The 21,313-nt window shown below is 42.6% G+C and overlaps 1 protein-coding gene across 3 annotated transcripts in view; it reads right to left on the bottom strand.

Annotated features, from left to right (window-relative positions):
- The window catches only part of CERS6 (ceramide synthase 6), a 103,095-nt gene extending 84,611 nt beyond the window's left edge, over positions 1 to 18,484 (bottom strand). For 2 of the 3 annotated variants that reach the window (XM_051624009.1, XM_051624011.1), the window contains exon 1: positions 18,162 to 18,484. In XM_051624009.1, the coding sequence (XP_051479969.1) occupies positions 18,162 to 18,331 (170 nt within the window). In that variant the 5' untranslated portion in view covers positions 18,332 to 18,484. The remainder of the gene's footprint in view (positions 1 to 18,161) is intronic. The other variant, XM_051624010.1, reaches the window with a different exon arrangement.
- Positions 18,485 to 21,313: the final 2,829 nt, after the last annotated feature.

Raw genomic sequence — 21,313 nt, 5'->3', positions numbered from 1 at the left:
GTTATTTATGAGTACAACTAAAAAGTCAAAATGCTCTGCCTTTAAAATAAGCTGTGATGAGGCTCTGTGAGGATACAGCTTTACAAAAAAAGCAAATATATACTTCTGAAGGCAGAGGTTAACCTAGCCCAAACACCAAAATCCACCCAGTAGAACTTAGACACAAGCATGCTGCCTCGTTTGGGCAAGGGATCACCTCATCCATAGGTCTTCAGAGCTTGTCCCATTGGTCCAGGTGCTTCAGAAAACTTAGCATTCTGATGCACATGAGAATTCAGCAGAAAAAGCACAAAAGATGTTTAGCATGGTATCTGGTATGTTGGTCTGCCAACTCGAATGGAAGTCTCTCACCCAGCTGGGTTAAGGATTAGCCATGTGTAATATTGCTGCATTTTAACTGTGAGTGGCATATGCTTGGTGAGAGAAGGAAGGAGGTGGAACAGGCTGGGGAAACACCTCAGTAGGAATCACTGCAGGACTTATTTTGAAGTCTTACCCATACAGCTGTTTGCCTAGGTGAATAGGAGCACGTATAGCCAACCATATGCACTCCACCAGAGTACTGCCAAGACCCTGGCACTTCCTGTTGTGTACACTCCAGAACATTCAGTACACACATCAGTTAAGTATCTGCATGGTACACGAACTGTGGCAAGGCTTTACAGGCATTGAGAGCACTTGACAATTACCAACTTCACACAAAATTACAGATCAAACTCTGACTTCCCGTGAGAACAAATTAGACATGACAACTATATCCAAGATACACAAGAAATATTACAGCCCAAGACCATAGCTTAGAGTGCAGCTTAAGATGTCAGGCCAGCAGACAGAATGCCTCAGAAGGATACTTGGAGCAGCTTCTAAGGGCAGACACCTCCTGTCAGCTCCTGGGCTGCCAAGTTACTTTCTTGACATGCATGTCAGCCACTGTTCTCTAGAGAAATGTTACTGACACAGCCTTGCTCCCAAAAAGCACGACCACTGCCTCCACACAGCTGGGAATACAGAGAAAAGGCAAAGTTTTCAGAATATTCAGACTTACAGCGTAATCACAAAATTTTCTTTAGGAGACAAAATGGGACAAATCTACTCCACTGCAAGATCAGCTTCTACCTACAGGGATATCTTTTCAGCTTCAAAGAGAAGCACAAGCAAAAACAAGGAGGGATGGAAGAATGAGGCTTAGGGAATGGTGTTACACCAAGGTCACAGCAGCACCCAAAAGCTATCCTTTTCCAGGCCTAAAGCCCATGAATATTGTCAACTGACACATGCAGGCCAACTAGAGTCCATGAGGAGTTCCTATGAAGACTACAGGACCTCCTCTGGTCCAAGCACCACCTTTGCTTTGCTCATTCCCCATCACTGTGACCCCTGAAAGCTCAAAAGTCTTGCCCTCTTCAAGAGCCTCTTCACTTGGCAAGAACCAATGTTGGAGCTAGAGCCAACACTGAAAAGCTGCACGAAGCTGTGCTTCAGTATCACCATCTATGGCACAATAAAAGGGAGCTTCAGGCCGGGGGTAGGAAGCCAGGGTGTAACCAGCAAGGATGTGTTTATACAGTCTACTGGTGCAGTTCCAGCTACGTCTCAGAGCAGCTTCAGAAGTCTGTTCCCTGGCTTTCAGTTAGGTATGATTTTCCTGTAGCACATGCAAATGCAAGTGGTTCAAGAACAAAACCATTATTAAAGAATGCAGAGGAGGTAAAACCCTCACCAGTCAGCAACAGAGCCCTGCACTTCAGTTAACCAATAGCTCTAGAAGGAAACTTCTCTGTGATCAAGCATCAGAAGACAAGCATTATGCACACACCTCCTCAGTAACTGAACTTCCCTTCAGCTGTCTGTTGTAACGCTTATCCAGAGCATTTGGAGGGTCAAAGCACTGGTCATCAGCCTGTCAAGAATTCCCATGCTGTTTCAGTAGTTAGTACTAATGTCAAGCAAGCAAACAAAGCAAAGGCCAAGACCACTTGATATAAATAGAAATAAGAAGGCAAAACTATTAGCTTAGAGATGATATAAAAAACCTAAAAAAAAACCTGAACAAGTCTTTCAGCCTTGTTTAGCTTCGTGTGCCATGCAGCATCACAACAACTCCTGCACAAAGTAAAGAGTGATTGTGCTTCATACAGTTTGTAATACTGCAGGTAGGGTGAAAAAACAAGCATGTAATGTCACACAGCTGTCAAATACACAGAAAGAAGAATGATGGAGGGGCAGAGCAGAAAGCAGAATACTCTGCAGCAATCTCGCAGAAGTAGGTGCTTTCCCCCACTTCCTCATGATACATGCACATTTCCATGATGCTATGATGTGATGACAAAATTTCACATTTTAACCCACTGAATTTAAACATTCAAAACAAATGTAGCTGCTCACGCAGGGAATGAAAATAAGTAAATGCTATTCTAAAGAGGTAGGTTTGTAACAGAATCTGTCTGCAGAGCCATGCAGATTGAAAAAACTAGGTCAAATATTCTGCTATCCAACCTCACTGCTGTTCCTCCCCTTTAGCTTTCAGTAGTTACTGAAGAAATCAATTAATGAGAATGCAACAGACCTGTCATGCAGGTCTCAAATTACTTCTGCCTGGTACATACCAGAGAGGTCATCTTTGCAGCTACAGATGGAAAAGAGAAAAATTAAATTGTTATAGTCTTTCCAATTAACAAATTCTAATCCTAGAGTGTATGTACTCAATGTTCCTAGGGTCCATTAGCAGCCAAACAATGATATGCATTGAAAAATATAAAGGGAGGCAGAGGGACAAGAGGCAAACAAAGGTAGGCTTGAAAGAGGCAAAAATATAGGAATTGCTGTGCTTCCAGCAAATCACTATAGATAGCATCTGCTGCTTTTAATGATGTTTTGCCACAGCTTCATGAATGTACAGTTTTAAAAACCTCATAAATATCTCCATTTTGACATAAGATTTCCAAAGTGTAACTGTAATATTTTTTATATCTGCTAATCACCTGTGTATGTTTTAAAGAATTACCTTTTAGGAAAAAGGACTCTCATACTGCAATTCCTAAATTCACTGTCACAAAGGCACAGGTTTGTTTTTTTTTTCATCTTCATAAAATGTAGGGACCAAGTCAGTTCAATTTCAGCTTACTCACTTTTATTAATTTCTCCCCTTCTGTTGCACAGACAGAAGGTACCCTGTTTCATCATAAATTTAAAACATACCCAAACAAAGAGATACGCAATTCTGTATCACTCAAATCATCAAACAAATCACTCTTCATTCTTACCACATGCCGTATGCTGCCTGACAAGTCACTGCAACGTAAAGAAAGCAGCTTCCTGACTTTTGGCAGTGATGGCCAACTTAACTGGTTTGACAAGCCATGTACCACAACCCTCCCAGGGTTGAGCGCCACAGGATGTTATGCTGACAGGTGAAAGCTGAGGGGAATGCTGGCATGCCCCACACAGGCTGGGTTCAGGAACCGGTCTGGATTCCTACTGGCAAGAGCCTCTTCTAATGATGTGGTGACACTGGCCTGGGACACTGCTTGTGTTGCTGCCTCCCCTGCAAGGGGGACTGGGATACCTTGCTTACAACAGCTGAGGAACTCCAGGAGCAGGAAAGGAGTGACAGGGGCTGGGAACAGCATGCAGGACTGTATCATTAATTTGCTTTGATGGAAATTAAAAGCCATCATGGAATGGGATACTTGCAGATCTGGCTGGCAAAATACACAACTGGTCTCGAGCCTCTTTAGCCCAAATTAATTTCCAAATTAATGGAAATCATCCCAATTTTTCTTTCCACACAAGGGCTCAGCAGAGTTTCAATTACACTACTAAAGCCTTTTTCTCTCATGAGTAAACCCATGACTATCACAGACTACCCAGAAAAGCCATTTGGAGCACAGTGTATAGCTGAGCAGCTGACAACATAGAATGCCTCCTAAATTCAAGAATTCATGGGGGGCCTTTGTCTTTGATGTTTCTTTACCTTTACCCTTCCTGCCTTTGGCTAAATTCCTTTGAAGCCAAGGCTATGCTACACATAAGTCATCTAAATCAGCCCCATCTGGCATTTTTTTCCAAGCTGGATCTTATCTGTAGCAGTCATTGCTGAACTTTCACTGTCTTGGATAATTTTTCACCCTTAACTCAGCAAGCCATAAACAATAACTGCCTTAGTACCTTAGATAAACAGTTATGGAAAACCTGAGGAAAAGGTTTGGAGGTTTCTTTTTGGTTGGCTTGTCTCTTTTTAGTTTCATTTGTTTTTTTGACAGTGACACATTAAGCAGGGGGACCTGCATCTTAGAACTGAACCCAGGAGGACACTTGGAATCTGGATCATATGAGATGCAAAACGCTATTTAACAAGTTCTGCTTGATGTCTACTGAATCAGAAGATAAGTAAAGAAATGGCAGTACTGGGATTATTGAGGTGGGTATGAGGGGCTGAACAAAGCAGAATAGGGAAAACAAGTATTCGTGAGAAAACTGTCAAAAAATATTCTTGAATCACCACACCATTAAGTAGTAGCATCCAGCATACTTTGACTCGCTCCAAACAAAGCAAATATGTAGTTTTGAAGTCTGTACCTTAATGCTTAATCCATATTGAGCAGTGCTCATGCATGATGGCCTAATACACATCTTTTTCTTCAATAAAAATTTGAAGCTTTGTTTTATATTAATCCTTTTAACTCAGGTCAGAGTTATTAGTACAAATACCTGGATTTTCCTAAATTATACTTTGTTTCTTTTAAATATTTTTATTATTTTTTTAATACTGTCCCAGGATGAGAAACACTGTCCAAGATTCAAAAGGGTTTCCCCCCCCCCCCCCCATCCTGTTCAATAGATAAACTGTATAATAATTGGATCAGCTTCATGTGTGGATGTATGATTTCTCGCTCCACAATTCAATCAGAAACTGGCTTTGTTCTTTAAAGACCATTAGCAGAAAAGCATTATAAACTAGGTTTGCTTCCTATGTGAAACAAAGTAGCTTTTTTAACTTTTAAACTACCAGCTGAAAGTACAATGTACTCAAAAATAATGCTGGAAATAACTTTTTCCTGAATTTATTTTAAAAAAAAAACCTACCCAAACCAATGTTTTATATAATTCAATAGAAGCTCTTAAGAACAGTCAAACCGATTAAAGAAAGGTTTTCAATTATTTAAATTCCTTCTGTTAGATATGACTGATATTCTAAACAGAAAGTTAACAGAAGATCTCCCCTATGAAATAGGTGTTTCTCAACAAGGAAATAAGTTTGCAGATTTCTGTCCTAAACCTCAGTTATCGAGAAAACACAGTAACACTCTTTCAGAGAACAGCTCTTGTTCTTTATTGGGTTCTTGCCATAACGAACATCTGCTAAGCCTATAAATTAACTGCTGAAAACATCTTGTGCTTCTAGATGATCCAAGCAGTCATAGCTGTTTCTGCTTTGACTGAGAACATTACCATTTTTCTTTCTCATATAGGCACACAACCCCCCTTCACCGTGTAGCATAAAGCAACAACAATTATTTGGCACTATTTTTAATGTCATAAAATAAACCTTTAGTGCTAATCAAGTCATCAGAGCAGCACACTGCAGGTTGCCCTAGAAGCAGTAATTTTAGTATCATGATAGCCTAAGGTTATGTATGAAAGGTGCTTCACATAGCTGATTGAAAATGTTCTCTATCTTGAAACAAATAATTCTTCAATCAGTCATCTTGGTTTGTCAACAGTACAGTTCAGCACACAGCTGTAACGGGCTCTTTCCAGTTCAAAGAAAAGGCTAGAGTCCACTTCAAAGAACTCTTTGCATGTAACAGTATTTCTCTTATTTTCCTACAATAGGTCCATCAGACTCAAATTTGACCTATTTGCTCCTTTTTCAAGATTTCCCATTCTTCCTGGCTATGTTGACATAATATGGTATGCCACCTCATCTCATTCCCAGCTGCTTTTTCTCTGTTCTTGGAGCTCTCAGTTCAGTAATCAGAAATTGGCTCATTTTAATACTCTTTGTAACTTCTACTGATGGAAACCATCTACCCTAATAAAAGTTTTATACAAATCTCCTCTATTTCCTTTTGGTGTTCCTAGTCTCACTGACCATCCAGGGCTCTGGTGAATCTCACCACAACCTGCCAAAAGGTAACAGTACCTTCATTTTCCAGCTAAACTTGGAGGGTTATTATTGATTCAATTTAGAAAGAGTAGCAAGGGTGCTGTCTCTCCCAAATGGCCGATTCCTGGACGTCATCAGCAAAGATAAATAGGTATCAGTGACATTTTGGGTCACGTTAGCCAGCTGGCATCTCTCTTCTTTCTTGTTTGTAATCTGTGTTCATTAAAGATGCTGCAAGAAGGTGAGGGTTGTGTCTGGGCATGCTACACCCTTCCATGTGGAAGAGGATTACAGTGATACAAACAATATGGCTTTTTACTGCCTACTTTAAAAAATAAAAATTATAATTCTTCTTAAGAATTTTCTGATCTGTTCCATGTACAACTTGAGGCAGACATATCGCAAATACATCCAGTCTCTTCTTTTCACAGGATACTAGTACTCCCACATACCTTTGAAATTGGAAATGTATCTAAGGGGAGTAGTTGCAAATGCACATTGTTTCCAATGAAAACAAACAAATGGGCAAGGCTGGTTACACCTCATTCCTCGCAGGTGCAGGCACATGCATCATGGTTAGGTTTTCCCCCTCTCTGTATCATTAGTCTCATTCTCTTCTTCCAAACTCCAGAAACACCTGTCTGCTCCTTCCAATTCTACTTCTCTGCCTCATTCCCACCTCTGGTCCTCAGCCTCTTCATTAACATTTTTTACCTAGCATGTACAGGAGGAATTTGGGAAGTAATTAATTCCCTACATTTTAAGTTCCAATTAAGCAACAAAAGATATTGAAGAGCAGGAGATTGTCACACCACAAGCTATGTGGTTGCTGCACTGTATCTCCACAAAAATTATTTGCATTACTCACACACATGAGGGGGTTGACTTGTCATGATCTGTCATTTCAGATGCAAATATTTATTGATGGCACAAAAGTATTTTAACTTTTGTTTTTATTACTCATTATTTTAACACCATTAGCTGAGAGGCTTTGGAACACTAAAACCACTCAGCCTGTTCTGCAGTAGGGCCAAAAAAACTTACATTCTATCACTATTTCATTACACCATAAATAATCCAGCTGCAGGATCAAGATCCAAAACTAAAACTATGAGCTGAGAGCTGAAGTACACTGTACTATTGCCATAAATAAAGTAAACCAAGTCCTTCATTAAAATTATGACATTACAGGACAACAACTTTGTAAACACTAATGTTTTTATATTCCATCCTACGTAACATTCAGGTGTCCAAAAGCAAGAGTAAAATACAGATTTTAATGCATTCCAAAATTTATTTATTTTTATTCAAATAAAAAGGGCATGTCCCTTTGGTATAGAGCACAGCCATACAAAGCAGCCCTCCTCACGGATCTTCATGCCAAGGGTTATACTGTGCTTTTATAGAAAAACATCAGCATTTCTTTCTGCTCATTTTTGAGCTTTACACAGCCCTAATACACACAGCCAGCTACACAGCCATCATATTACTCAACCCTTTCTCAACTGTTCATATGCAGCAAGTTCCCTTCACAGACTTGCATCTCAAAATACCCCTTTGGAGCATGCAAATATATCATCATAATCAACACTATTACTATTTTTTTTTCAATACAATTTTTGAGGTAAGGAATAAAGAGGGGAAAAACCCCAACTCTGTGCATGACTCTTCTGGGCACATTGTAAATGGATGGCAAAGCAAGACAGTACAATTAAAACCAAGATAGTTTGACAGTTTGTATCATCTTCCTGCCACAGAGTATTTCTTATGTTTCTTTTAATTAATATGCTACAAAATTTCCAGGCAAGACAAAATTGAAGATGGTATTGTTAAGTAAGAATAGCTAACTCCAACTGCCACTAGAGCTTATAGCTACAAATGCCTTTTTTCAAGATCTGAGTTCTTCCACAAGTTCTCCATGTTTTGTAGTTACCAAAGAATCATAGAATGGTTTGGGTTGGGATGGACCTTAAATATCACCTAGTTCCAATCCCCCTGCATGGGCAGCAACACCTCTCACTAGATCAGGTTGCTCCAAGCCCCATCCAACCTGGCCTTAAACACTTCCAGGAAGGCATCCACAGCTTCCCTGGGGAACCTGCTGCAATGTCTCACCACCCTCACAGTGAAAAATTTCTTCCTAATGTATAACCTCAATCCACCCTCTTCCAGGTTCTTGTTCCAGGTTTCTCCTCATCAAAACAGGAATGAGACTGATAAATGGCATTTCGTTAAAAGTGGACACTTTGTACAGTTGATGGCAACTGTCAGTTGCCCCACTGGGGCCTTAGCCTTATTTAAGAGATAGGGAGAAAAATATGCCAGAAAATTCAGGTGTGAAGATGAAGTTTTCCATCTTTATTCTTCCCATCTATCCTCATACATCCTAGCCACAATTTGAAGTTTTGTGATTGATAACTGCTCTTCTGTGGGCAAAGCTGAGGAGGAACATTTGTCAAGCCTTAACTTAAAGAGACTTTGATTAAAGGGGAACTGTAAGAAAATATAGGGTGGATCCAGTGTGCTCCATTTTCCTCTTAATTATACAAGCCTCATTCAGAGGCTTCTTTATGTCATTCATTATAAATAAATACCTGCAGTACTACCAGGCAAGACAGAAAGCACCCCACTGTGAAGCAGGCTGGGAGACTTGTTGGGACCATCTTTGAGGTCATCACTATAAACTATTTAACATCCAGATATACACACACCTCACCCAGGTGTACTCTTTAAATCACAAAATCACCACACGTGGAACAAACAGCATCATCATTAAGGATAACACTTTTCCATTTGTGGGTACTCAACAGAGCTCTTAACAGATGCTTACATTGTAACTCTGGCAGTGACCACAAATAAAGAAAAATGAAATTCTAAAAAAATAATTATATCTGTCTATGTATCTCCATTATTTCTACCTACATGTTCAGATCAAATGGCTTCTGCTTCTCAATTACTAAACCAGTAATCAGATGGCTACACACGGCCATACATAATGACATAAAATTTCTGATCTTTCACACATGCTATTTTGATAGCTATTAGCTTTTATGCTAATTTAACACCAGAACTTAGGAGAAGCTAATTTCTAATTTGTATTGCCAGAAGATCAGGTTCAGGACTTTGTGAGTAAATAAATAAAGATTTATATTAATCCTCAACTGGTATAAATCAGTCTGACCACCCTCAAACAATGATTTACACCACCAACAGACCTTACCAGTCTGATAATCAAGTAAGTCTGTGTGCCAAGGATCTCTTTATGCGTGTAATACATTTTCACAAAATTAATGCACTATTTCAAGGCTTTTCAAGGCTACTCCAAGAAAAAAAGCTCACCTGATGTATGGACTCCAGAATGTTTAATAGGAACTGTAGGCATTGGGCAGGAGGCATCCAAATCCCTGACCACAGTCATCTTATTTTTCTCATACAGGACTTAGGATCTACTGGCCCATATGCAGCAAGCAGGCCCAAAGCTTTGGGAGAGATTCACAGGAGCCCCAGGTGAAGTTCGTACAAGTGTGAAAGAGAAGACCAGAGGCAAGTGATAACAGCTAGATTACAAAGACCATTTATATATATATGAAGATTAACTAACCTAGCTTTTTATTTGGAACCTCTACACAGAACTGTATCAATGAGATCTGCCTTTGTATGCCACCAACAGCTCTGCAGAACAGCGAGCATAGACAGGCAACTCTTATTCAAAGGTGTGGGGGGGAATCAACAAGAGGGCAAATGAAAAAAATAAGATGGGAGCAGATGAAGGGCAATAAAACATATGGCCCACACAGAAGAGGAGACAAAGCTCAGAAATACACACAGCAAGAAATACTAGAATAAATCTTAATTGTAATTAAAGCACGAGACACGCAAGGGAAATTTATTTTGTGATGGGGACACAGCTGTAAGATGAAATGTGAGAGAGAGGTAAAGTGTCAGGAATCACATGCTTTGCCCCAAACCAATGCATTATTTTTGAATCATTAATAGGCAGCTTCCATAGAAGATCTGGAACAATCAGAAACCTAAATTCTAGCTGCATTCATAGGGCCCTGATGCTTCAAAGATGTCATCTTTTGAGTTATAAATGAAAGCACAGTAATAAAATATAAACAAACCCACAAAAAAACCCCCGCACCACCACTAAATTGTGGTTAGTATTTCAAGCTCTAAACCACTTTGGCATTATGCTCGAGTTACCCCAATCAGGAAAAAAGGTACAACACAAGTAATGCTGTGGCAACGAACACAAAATGCTATTTTCTCTTCAAACTCTGAAGTCAGCTCTCAGTGGAAAAGTGAGCAAGATGAAGCAGTGTTCTTCCATTTCTGATAGCACACTTTTCATCTTGACATCTGAAGGTAAATGCCAGGGTAGAGGTTTGAGCTCTTGGCATGATTCCTAGCAAATCACCAATCTATTTTCAAGAACATCAACCCATTCAGAGATTTTTTTTTTTTTTTCAAAAAAACCAAAATACAAAACAAAACCACAACCAAACTTTCTGTACACCATGCATACAGATACAAACTGAATAATTCTTAAATTAAGAGATGGTCAAGAATACATGCTTCTGGAGGCTGGAAATGCTACAGAGATTTCATTTTTATCTCTCCATCGTTGTCTTGTAACTAAATCCATTTATCAGAGCTGGCTGAAAGTCAAGACGTCTGTTCCTGATGAAATTTGACATTTCAAAATTTACATTTAATTCCAAACTGGACAAAACCCAAGTATTTTTCACATTTCCTATAGATACTCTAGAAACCAAGAATTCCACCTTAGCATATACAGGAGTTCCTTTTAGTTAGGATATACACTGTATTTCCTCTGTCAAATATCAAACTGTTTCATTATCATACCTGTCATAGGTAGAGGAGGCCCATACCTATTTATTGATTTATATCCCATCTGCTCATATGCCAGACTACGATAAAATCGAAAGACCCATTCTCCAGCAAATAGAAAATCTAGATGTCCATTCAATCAAGTGTTGTGTTCTCCCCTAATTAAGTTTATCCTGCAGGCTTACAGAGAACTTCAACCTAATCCTCACCTGTCCAGGTTTCCAATACAGTTTACATAATTCATTGACATGTAGGATCCCAGGAGCCTCTTTGGAACCCTGCACTGTGAAAACATGTCATTTAGTGAGGATTATGATTTCGCAGAATCACTGAGGTTAGAAGAGATCTCTAGAGATCACCAGATCCAGTCCCCCACTCACACAGCACAGTCAACTAGAACAGGACTGTACCCAGCAGCTTTTTTGAATATCTCCACAGATGGAGACTCCACAGTCTCTCTGGATAACCTGCCCCAGTGTTTCACTAGCATTCCAGGAAAAGGTTTGTTCTCATGTTTAAACAGAATTTCCTGCATATCAATTGCTTGTTGCCTCTTGTCCTTTCTCTGGATGCTACTAAGAAGAGTTTGGCTCTGCCTTCTTTACTCTCCCTCTCAGGTATTTGTATGCACCAATAAGATACCCCTGAGCCTTCCCTTTTCCAGACTGAACATTCCCAGCTCTCTTAGCCTCTCCTCTTATGTCAAATGCTCCAAACTCTTAGTCATCCTAACAGCCCTTCACTGCCCTCACTCCAGTATGTTCATGTCTTCTACAGGAGAGACCAAAATTGGACTCAGCACTCCAGACATGGCCTCACCATTGCTGAGTACAGAAGAATAATCCCTACCCTCAACCTGCTGGCAATTCTTTCCCCAGTGCTGCTGGTGCATTTCTGGCTCACGTTCAACTTCTTGTTCACCAGCACTCCCAGGACACCATTTGCAAGTCAATTTGTCATAATCATGTCAATGCAATCGCTGCAAAGTTAATTTAGCACAATGGGTGTTGTAATCCTGGGGAGCATTTGGCTCTGGACCTGTATGTTCAGGCTTCTCTCAGATCAGTTCTCTCCCTTCTCTCCTACTACGTGTGTGGGACAAGTTGACAGATAATTATCAACCACCCAATTACCACCCAATTATTGCTTCAATGCATAAAACCCACATTCTTCTTTGCGGTCCAACCACTTGCTTTTCTTTTTCTCAACAGCTCCTTTCTAACAGGATACCTGTAAGAGGAATAAATACACCCAACTGGACCTGATGGTCTTGTCCAGCAGCATGCTTTGGACAACCACAAGTAGTAAACAGCAGAAGTTCAAGAAAATGTAAAGGGCAACTGCAGAAAAGCTTGTCAACTTGCACATTTCCACTCATAACCTAAAACTTTGTTTTCAACAAAAGAAACTGGTCTCACCAGTTGCAAAGGGGATTCTGGTCTTGAAGACTCACTAGTTTCATCTGCTACAGCAGTGCCCAGGAAATCCACAGCCCTGGCAGTCAGCTAATGACAGGCTGGAGCCCTCCAGCTCCCCAAGTAAGCAAGTCTCCTCCTGGTTGAGAAGTATGTCAGAGGACCTCACCACCACCAGTTCACCCACTGCCCCCAAAATTTCTAGGCTCACTTTCATTTCATGAAGATTAAATTTGGTCTGTTTTGTCACACTGTAATGCCTGCAGGTTTAGACTAGCCCTCCATGTGTATACTGCCCACCCATAAAGTTTCACCTGTTGCCATATCAAGGCATTTCTGTACTTCTTAAGGAATATATCCTTGTTTGGACTGTCCCCTTCACAACAGCACATTTGTCTCCAGTTATGTGGACCACTGCATTTCTGTCAGCAACAGATACATCACAAGTCACAAAAGACACAAGCAAAAAGAAGCACAGTGCATATTACAATGTGACATTCTGATCTTCTATTCAAATGACTCCATTTTGTGATCAGCAACTGCTTTTGAGTAATCAGGGTCTCTTTACTCTGCACTTTCCAAATAAGCAATTCCCTGCTAGCACATGAAAGCCCGGGCAGTTATGCTCATTTGTACCATTTGCCGCAGTAGGAAGTATTGGTGAAAAAGCAGATTTCATAGTTTCAAGTTCTGTGTGACTAGGAGGTGTCAAACATCATAGCAAAGTACCAGCTGAGAGTGGCCTCTGCTTCCACCCTCTACTCAGTAAGGATGAGGGTCCCAGGGTTGTAGTAAATGATAGTCCCAGTGGAAGTTCAGGTATCTACACAACGTTGTACAGAACAGAATTCAGTCAGCAACCGAGCTAAATAGGGAGTGAAGAGGTCCCGATTCCAGAGTGAGAATTTCAGCGCAATTTCTATCAAGACTTTTTCTGCTTCTGCTTGCAGAACTCAAAACCAAGTTTATCTCAGAAAACAGCACACAGGCAATGAGTAGATGTGATGACATCACATGGAATAAACAAAAAGAGCCACTTCTTCCTCTGGGTCATCCCATTAGTTAAAAATAGAGCACCTATCTTGTTACAAAGGACAGACAAATACTACTGCACACACAAACTCCCAAACAGCCTTAGGAATTGAAGATTTTATGTCAATGAACATCCTCTGGGCTCTAATTTCTGGTTTTTGCACCCATGTAACTATGTCAGCTACATTTTTTTTTCCATATAATACTATGAGTTATCCTCTCCCATCCCTACAGAAGAAACCAAGACAAAGAAAAGGAAGCTTTTACTGCATTTACACTGGGAAAAAATGCAAGTGATCTAGATATATTGCATTAACAATCCTAGTGTAACCTAGTGTGAGCACAAAGAAGGCTTTTCATTATTTCAGACCAAACATTAAGGGCACTAATAACACGAAAATGAGGTTTAGGTTAGTGAATGTGAAAGATATTTCATTATACAAGCTAGGTTGAGAACCTTAGCATTGTGTTTCTCCCCATGCAGAAGGTACTTTGGATTACTAGTCAATATATAAATACACATGTATCTTACATATTATAAAATACACAACATGGCTTACTGGATGTTTTGCTTCTTTACAGCTCTTAGACATTCTTAGTAATTGTACAATTACCTTGAGATTTAAAATTTGATTATGCTACATCAGTAACAGTTACACAGGGCTTCACAACTGCTCAGCAATATGAATGCTTACCCACGGCAAAATTTCCAATTATGAGAGACATTAACTACATAGAAGAAAGAAAAAAAATTACACTTTACTCTCTGCTTTTTGTATAGAAACCACAGCTTTGTGTTACAGGTTCACTGGCATTATGAATCCATCTCTAAGATTATAACTGGCTATGTTAAATACTCCAGTTCTCCCACCTTCACCACAATTTGACTCACAGAGGACAGATCTCAGCCCATCTGATTGTCAGAAACTTTGCTCACATTAAATCAAGACATTAGTGATTCCTCCTTTTTCAAGTCATCACAGACCCACACATTTCACTCCCTTTCCTTTGACCTGGATGCCCATCCCAGCAGAATCCCCAAAGTCTTGCCCAATGAGAGAAGGAAGTCACTGCTGTGGGAAAACCACTGAGAATAAAGCTGTTACATTAACACCTCCAGGGAACTGTTGATACACATCACACCCATCTGACTGTCCATACAGTGCCAAGTACAGACTTAAGCATACTGCTGATTATATAAGGTTACTTATGAAAGCTACATACTTTTAATGCTGTAATTTTACCTTTGTTGTAAAAACTCCAAAGCCACCTTGAGACAGGCACAGAAACCTCAAATGCTAATTAACTGTCACACTACTGTAGGCGTGGGATATTTAACAACTTTTGGGAAAAATAAAACATAAATATGGTTAAGTAAGCACTGTTCAGCTCAGGCATCCCCTTCCTCTCTACCTTGCTGACAGAGAACAAAGTTAAGGGAACAGATTTCCCAACATGTTAAGTTACTAAATACTTTGTTTGGACTACTGAGACACTGGTCTGCAGATATGTAGAAAGAGAAATGAATCAGAAGTTAATTTTCCAAGAACAATTTCTTAGCAAATGCCTGTTAATCAGCAGAAGAGACAGAAGTAAGAGGAACTAAAAGAGCCACAGACAATTTGGATCCAACTGTGCAGTTACAGGAATCCATGCAGGAACCAAATGGGTGTCTCTAGCAGTAACTGGAACCTGCACTCAGACAAAACCCCACTAAAAACAGTTCTTCCCCACTAATAAGACTTCCAGTACCCTCTAGTGACCTGCCACCAAAACCTTTTACTCCACCTAAGCTTTGGTTTGGCTGTCATACTTCCATCATGTGGACATCTTAGAAATCAGTTTTAACAGAGCTCAACACATATTTCCCATTTAACTTCCAATTTTTAGATTGGCAGTAATGTGCATCTATTAATAGTAAGCATTTTACCTATTCTGCTTTCTTTTAAAGGAACACCCTCAGCTTACACCTGAACACACAACTACAGTACACAACATAGGTGCGTAGCAGCCAACGAAGCCACAATCACAGTGGGTGAGCACACACAGCACTGGTCAGAGCTGGCAAGACAGTGTTCCACCCATGCCAAGACAGACAAAGGCTCTCCAGGTAAAAACTATCGTTTTGTTGTGAGGTATCTACTTGTTTTAGCAGCCAAAGCTACAACACTACAACCATATGAAAAAAACCTGGAAAATATAAATGATAGAAAATTAATAACTAATGAAAAGAAACAGGATAGTACACTCAGTGAGACATACATTTACTTTAAAGCTTTTCACTGTTAATGCTCTATCGATACTATTTTTAAAATAAATTGGTTTAAAGTTTAAAAGAAATTTCTTTTCCCAGTATTTTCTTTACATCACCCATGTCTTGTCATAGGAAGTTACCAATTTTAATGGACTATTCAATTTCAATGGAACTATGCATTTATTACACAGTAATCAAGCAAAGAAAGACCTTATAGGTCACCCTATGAAAAAACAATTATAAAAAAAAAGAGAAGTGAGGCAGTTGTCAGTGAACACATGTATCCACTTACACACAAGTTAATTATACTTGAACAATCAGATTTCACAAAACATGGGCAATACAAACAGGTTTTGATAGAAATAACTAATATATATATATATATTTATGAGCAGTGGCTTGATCTTTCCCCCATTCAAGTCAAAGACAATCCTTTGATCAGTGACAGCAGGTCCAGTCACTTTTGCTCAACCTACTTTACTAAAATCCTCCACATGAAAAATCACAATTATACCATGCCACGTGGATTACTCCCACACTAATCAGCCCAATCCTACTCTCACAGAAGAGTTTTGCAATTGATTTGAAATTAGAAAGAAAAAAATAAGTAATTGTTAATAAAACATCTTGGGAGGTCTCTCACTTACTGAATATAAGAGAATTATGAAAACATACTGATTTTCTCATCTGTGTAACTAACACTTAAAATACAGTGTATTGCAAAACCAAAAATTAATTCAATTGAATGAAGAAAAATAGCCAGAAGGAGTGGATACAGACTGCTAAATAATCAGAGTAGCTTCTGTAAGGCTAACAACAGCTGACAAAACTAGCAGAAAGAATGTGATTCTAAGTTTAGGCTGAAATTGTCTTCCTGACTAGCTGTTCCTCCACCTCAACAGGCTTTGCTGTGAAGTTCAGATGGCAAGAGATACAACATAATACACCCACTTTCAGCACCTGAAAATACACATTGTACAGACTGCAAAGGGGAAAAAAAAACAAACCACTAATGATTTGACATGATCTAAATAATTCTCAGCACTCAAATTGTAACTATATTGCAAATTCAGGTAAGCGTGACCACAAGTTTTGCTGTAATTTTCTATAAATCTGTAAAGCAACACAGAAGTTAACAATGGCCCACCATAGCTTATTTCTCAAAACAAACAGGTTCCTCTCAACTAAGTAATGAAAACAGCCAAATTTTTCATAAACCAACATCCCAAGTGCGATATTCTAACAAGAGCAAGGGAAAGCTGAGAAGATGCACAGTGCTACTTGGCAGATGAGCTATTTTATAATTTTTTAATAATCTTTATTGCCTTTCTCTGGCATATGGTAACTATTGGGCTTCCCTTCTCTTCCTTGACTACCCAAATGGCATTGCCTAGGAAGACAGCACTGAAAAAACAGAGGTGTTGACAAAGCGAATCACTGCTTTGTTCTCTGCAGATGGAGGGAAAACCACCTTCAACAGGCTGCACGGAACCGTGCACAAGCAACCCACTTGGCTTCAGCTGCCGCCCTGTGACAGGTGGTCTCTGTTAAATACTTGACAGGAAACACAGAAAATAGTCCCTGCTGACCAATCACTACTTTGACACCTTGTATTTAAATATACGTATGTAAGTATTTACAGGTTTATAAACATGTTTTTTAACTGAACAGTATCAAAGATCGGCGACTTTGGTTCAGCGATGAACAGCATCTAGAGCTTTTCTTCACCGAGATCCTACGCCCTGACAGCACTCGGAGCATCTCCGATGCACGGCGCGAACTCTTCACACTGCAAACACACGCACGGACCGGGCAGAACTCGGCTCTGCCCCGCAGCAGCGCCTCCCCCCCCCGGCTCACCCCACCTGCCCTTCCCACCTGTGGCCCAGCCGGGCCCGCCGCCTCGGGCCGAGCCCCGTCCCGCGGCGCAACGCGCCCCGCGGCCTCGCAGAGGGAGCGCGGCAGCAATGCCTTCGCCGCAGCTCATCCTCCAGAGCGGGGCCCTGCGGTGGGGACACGGGCAAACTCTCCTGCTGGGACAGTTTCCCGCCCCGGCCCGTTCCCAGCGGCGAGGGCCACGCTCCTCGGGGGGCCTTCCTCAAGGGGGGCGGGCAGACCCTGCCGGAGGGGCCTGCTGACCCCGCCACCAGCGCCGGGCCAGGGCTCCGCGGCCACCGCAGGTGGAGGGAGCGCTGCGCCCATGCCCGGGCAGACCTCGCCTCCTAGCGCCCGCGCCGGGCCGCGCTGCGGGCAGCGGGAGCGGAGCGCCGGCTGCCGCGCCAGCCCCTCCACCTTCCTGCATCGGGCCCGCTACGTGACCGACTGAGGAGGGAGCGAAAACATAAAAGCCCGGCAAGGTGGTCAGAGAAGCGGCGGCGGGAGGAGGACGCTGGGCAGCCAAGGTCCCCGGCTGCTCCTCAGCTGCTGCGGCCGCCACCAGCCGCGCGGCCCAACCCGTCCCGCTGAGCCCAGCGGCGGCGCGGACGGCCCCCGTTACCTTTCGAAGAGCAGCCGGATCATGAAGATGCAGAAGGCCAGGGGGAAGGCGAGGTAGAGGTCCTCCGCCTGCGGGAAGGCGGCTTCCTCCGTGCTCTGCAGGTCCGCCCAGGTGACGTTGTGAGGCAGCCAGAACCGCTCGTTCCAGAACCAGGCGAGGATCCCTGCCATCTTTCCTTTGTCTGCCGCGGCGCCCACCGCTCCGCTCCGCTCGCCGGCCTCCCTCGCCGCGGCGAGGCGTGTTCGAGCGGCTGCTGAGGGAGAGGAGGCTGGAGGCTGCAGGCGTGCGCCAGCCCGCACCGCGGATGATGCTGCCGAGGGGTGCGGCACGACACGCCAGCTCCCCGCCCCGGCCGCCCGGCGGGGGCAGCGGCCGCCCCGCCTGTTCCCCGGCCGCGCCGGCCCCCATTGGCTCCCGCCCGCGACCCACCGCCCTCCTCAGGCGGCCCCGCGTCTGGTCCCGCCGGGCGGCCAGAAGCAGCCTGCACTTATCCCCTTTGCCCTTCCAGAAAAATCCCCCCAAACGCTGAACCAGAAATTACGCGGCCCGAGCGAGCGCGGATCCCGTCCTGGGGGCATTCCCGGCAGCCCAGGCTGCCCGCCGCAGCCGCCTCAGCGACAGACCGGCCCGGCGGCTCCGCGCCTTGTCACCCAGCCCGGCCGCCGCGCCCGCCCGGCCTCTCCTTCCCGGGCTCCCGCCACTCAGCCGGGCTGGCCCGCCGTGCGGAATTGCCGGGCTCCCGGCGAGCGTGGAAGGGATGATGCCTGATTTAAACAGGTAGATGGCAGCAACAAAAAAAACACCTTTTACCTCACTCCGCACCGCTCACGAACCGGCATCGGCTGCCTGCGGCCGGTCCCCACGCGAGTCACCCCGCCAGGGCGCTGCGCTCTGCCCTCCTGTGAGGCGCTGGAAAGAGCGAGGCTGCCCGGAGTGAAAGGACCCTCTGAAGCATCCAAGGACTTAACCTGCATGCACGTACAGCAAACAGGTGTAAATGAGGCATGGAAAGGTGTCCGAGTGTGCACCAGTCATCAGCAACGAAACAGGTTAGGACTGTGGCTTTGTGCTCCCAGTTAAAAAACAACGAAAACAAAACCAAAACCAAAACCAACCCTTTTGGTCTTTACGTAGATTTTTACTTTCGGTTCCTTGTCTCACTGCCCAGTTCCGTTAGAGACAAGCTGTGAGAGGAAAATTGTAATTGTATCCACTAGACTTTACAGGAGAGGTGACTAGCAGGCTTTAGTGTAGCTGTAACTGCTGGATTATACACGTGGGGGTCTAGGCACACACAAAATGACTTCAAGTGGTAGTTATACTGTTCCTGTAACATCACCGTTTTGTCTACCATGGCTCACTTTATTTTAGATGGCTTCAGTTTTCTCCCCTGTATCATCACGCGTTCCAGCTGGCTGCTGAACACTAAGAGATACTGACTTCTGCACATGCCATACTTCAGAATTTAATCATCCTGCCTTTAAGTTTTCTGCTAGCTTGCTCTTTTCCTCTCACTGACTGCTTGCTCTCACGTAGATCCAAACACACAAAGCAAAGATTAAAAATAAAAATGAGCAGTAGTTAGACATTGCTTTAAGGTAGAGTTGCTGTAAGTAGTGGGACACATAAGACATTGGTTGATCAGGACAGTGTTCCAACAGCTATTGCAAAAATTGCAGAGAAAATCAGCATGCTGTTTAAACTCAGATGTTTAGCACAGAAATGCCATTTGAAGTTTTTGAGCACTACATTCATGCTGCAACTATGGCTCAAGTTACAAGCTCATAACAAAACCTCAGAGGCTTCCTCGAATGATATTGACAGTGATCTTTCCTACTGGGGGAGTGTCTCAAAAGCAGCTTTACTAGTTTACAGAGGGTAATAGCCCACTGCTTTTATCTGCCGTGGTTTATTTATCCATCTGCTGTCAACAGGAGCATGTATCACAACTCTAAGCTGCTTTGAGTTTTGTAATGTGTATTCGTTAGGACAAATGAGTCTGTGCTGTATTGCTGGCCACCTGGAGGAGTTCCTCCACCAAAGTGGGAAAAGCTGTAGCAAAACCTTTTTAAAACACTGATAAAGAGTTGAAAGCAACCAGCCAATTTTTTTATCCCAATTCATCTGGAGTAATTTTGGAGAAGCACCAGGCCTACGTTCAGGGAACTGCCATCAGACTCTAGGCCAGTTCATTTAATGGTCCGGATAGCACAGGTGCCAACAACACAATCCCATGAGACTGACTTATTCTTACCCAAATCTGAACTGGGTTGTCCAGAGCAGAAGAGATAGCTGTGGCTGATGTGTGCAAACATAGCAGTGCCAGACCCATTTCTGTAGGTCCAAATCATTAGGCTACTAATGCCTAGCAGTAGGGTCAAGAACTGCCTGGGTGTTGCATGACTGAATGACTGATCTGCACCATCCTGGGGAGGGTGGAGAACCCTGGGCTCTGGGAAAGCAGCAGCACGAGGCATAGCCCTGAGCTGTCTTTCTTCTGACATGTCTTCTACCTTCTGGTCCCAGCAGCTGTGGGGACTGCTAGTTTCTTGTGCTGCTAGTTTTGCCAGCTTCTCTAATAATTTCTCCTAAGAAGTAAAATCACACTAACAGAGCAGCAGTCCTAATTACAGAAGCTATGCTGGGCCAGCCAGATCAGTCCTGACTCCTGCATGGGGTTGTATTAGTCTGACTATCCAGTCTGGCTTTATCCAATTACCAAACAATGTACCCTGAATTCAAATCACTAGCAGAGCTCTGTGTAATAGTGCTTAAAATACATCAGCACAGTAGGTCTCCCCAGGTTACATCACTTCACAGCCTTCTAAATTTTTTATCTTGGCAAACAAGCAAGTTCTGTCACTTGGAAAGTGACAAAATTACAATGTGACTAATTATAATGGTAATTAGTTCAGCTGTAATGAAAAGATGTGTGGACAACTAGCTCTAGCTGAAAGAGAGGTTTACAAGCCTTGGGAGTGGTTGTGCTTTGTGCTGAGTTCCAGCTGAAGTCAAGACCTGAAGAGAACTGCTTTATGAAGACCGGTCAGAAGGAGAGGAGGAAGCAGGAATCACTTGAGTCGCTGTATGTTTCCATGCTTCAGTTGTCTTCACTGTTCACTTTTGTTTGGCTTCCTGCTCTAGATTTTCAG

Source organism: Apus apus, chromosome 6 (assembly GCF_020740795.1).
Source record: "Apus apus isolate bApuApu2 chromosome 6, bApuApu2.pri.cur, whole genome shotgun sequence".
NCBI classification, from domain to species: domain Eukaryota; kingdom Metazoa; phylum Chordata; class Aves; order Apodiformes; family Apodidae; genus Apus; species Apus apus.
Note: the sequence above shows the minus strand (reverse complement) of the source record. Positions and strands in the feature narration are given on the sequence as shown.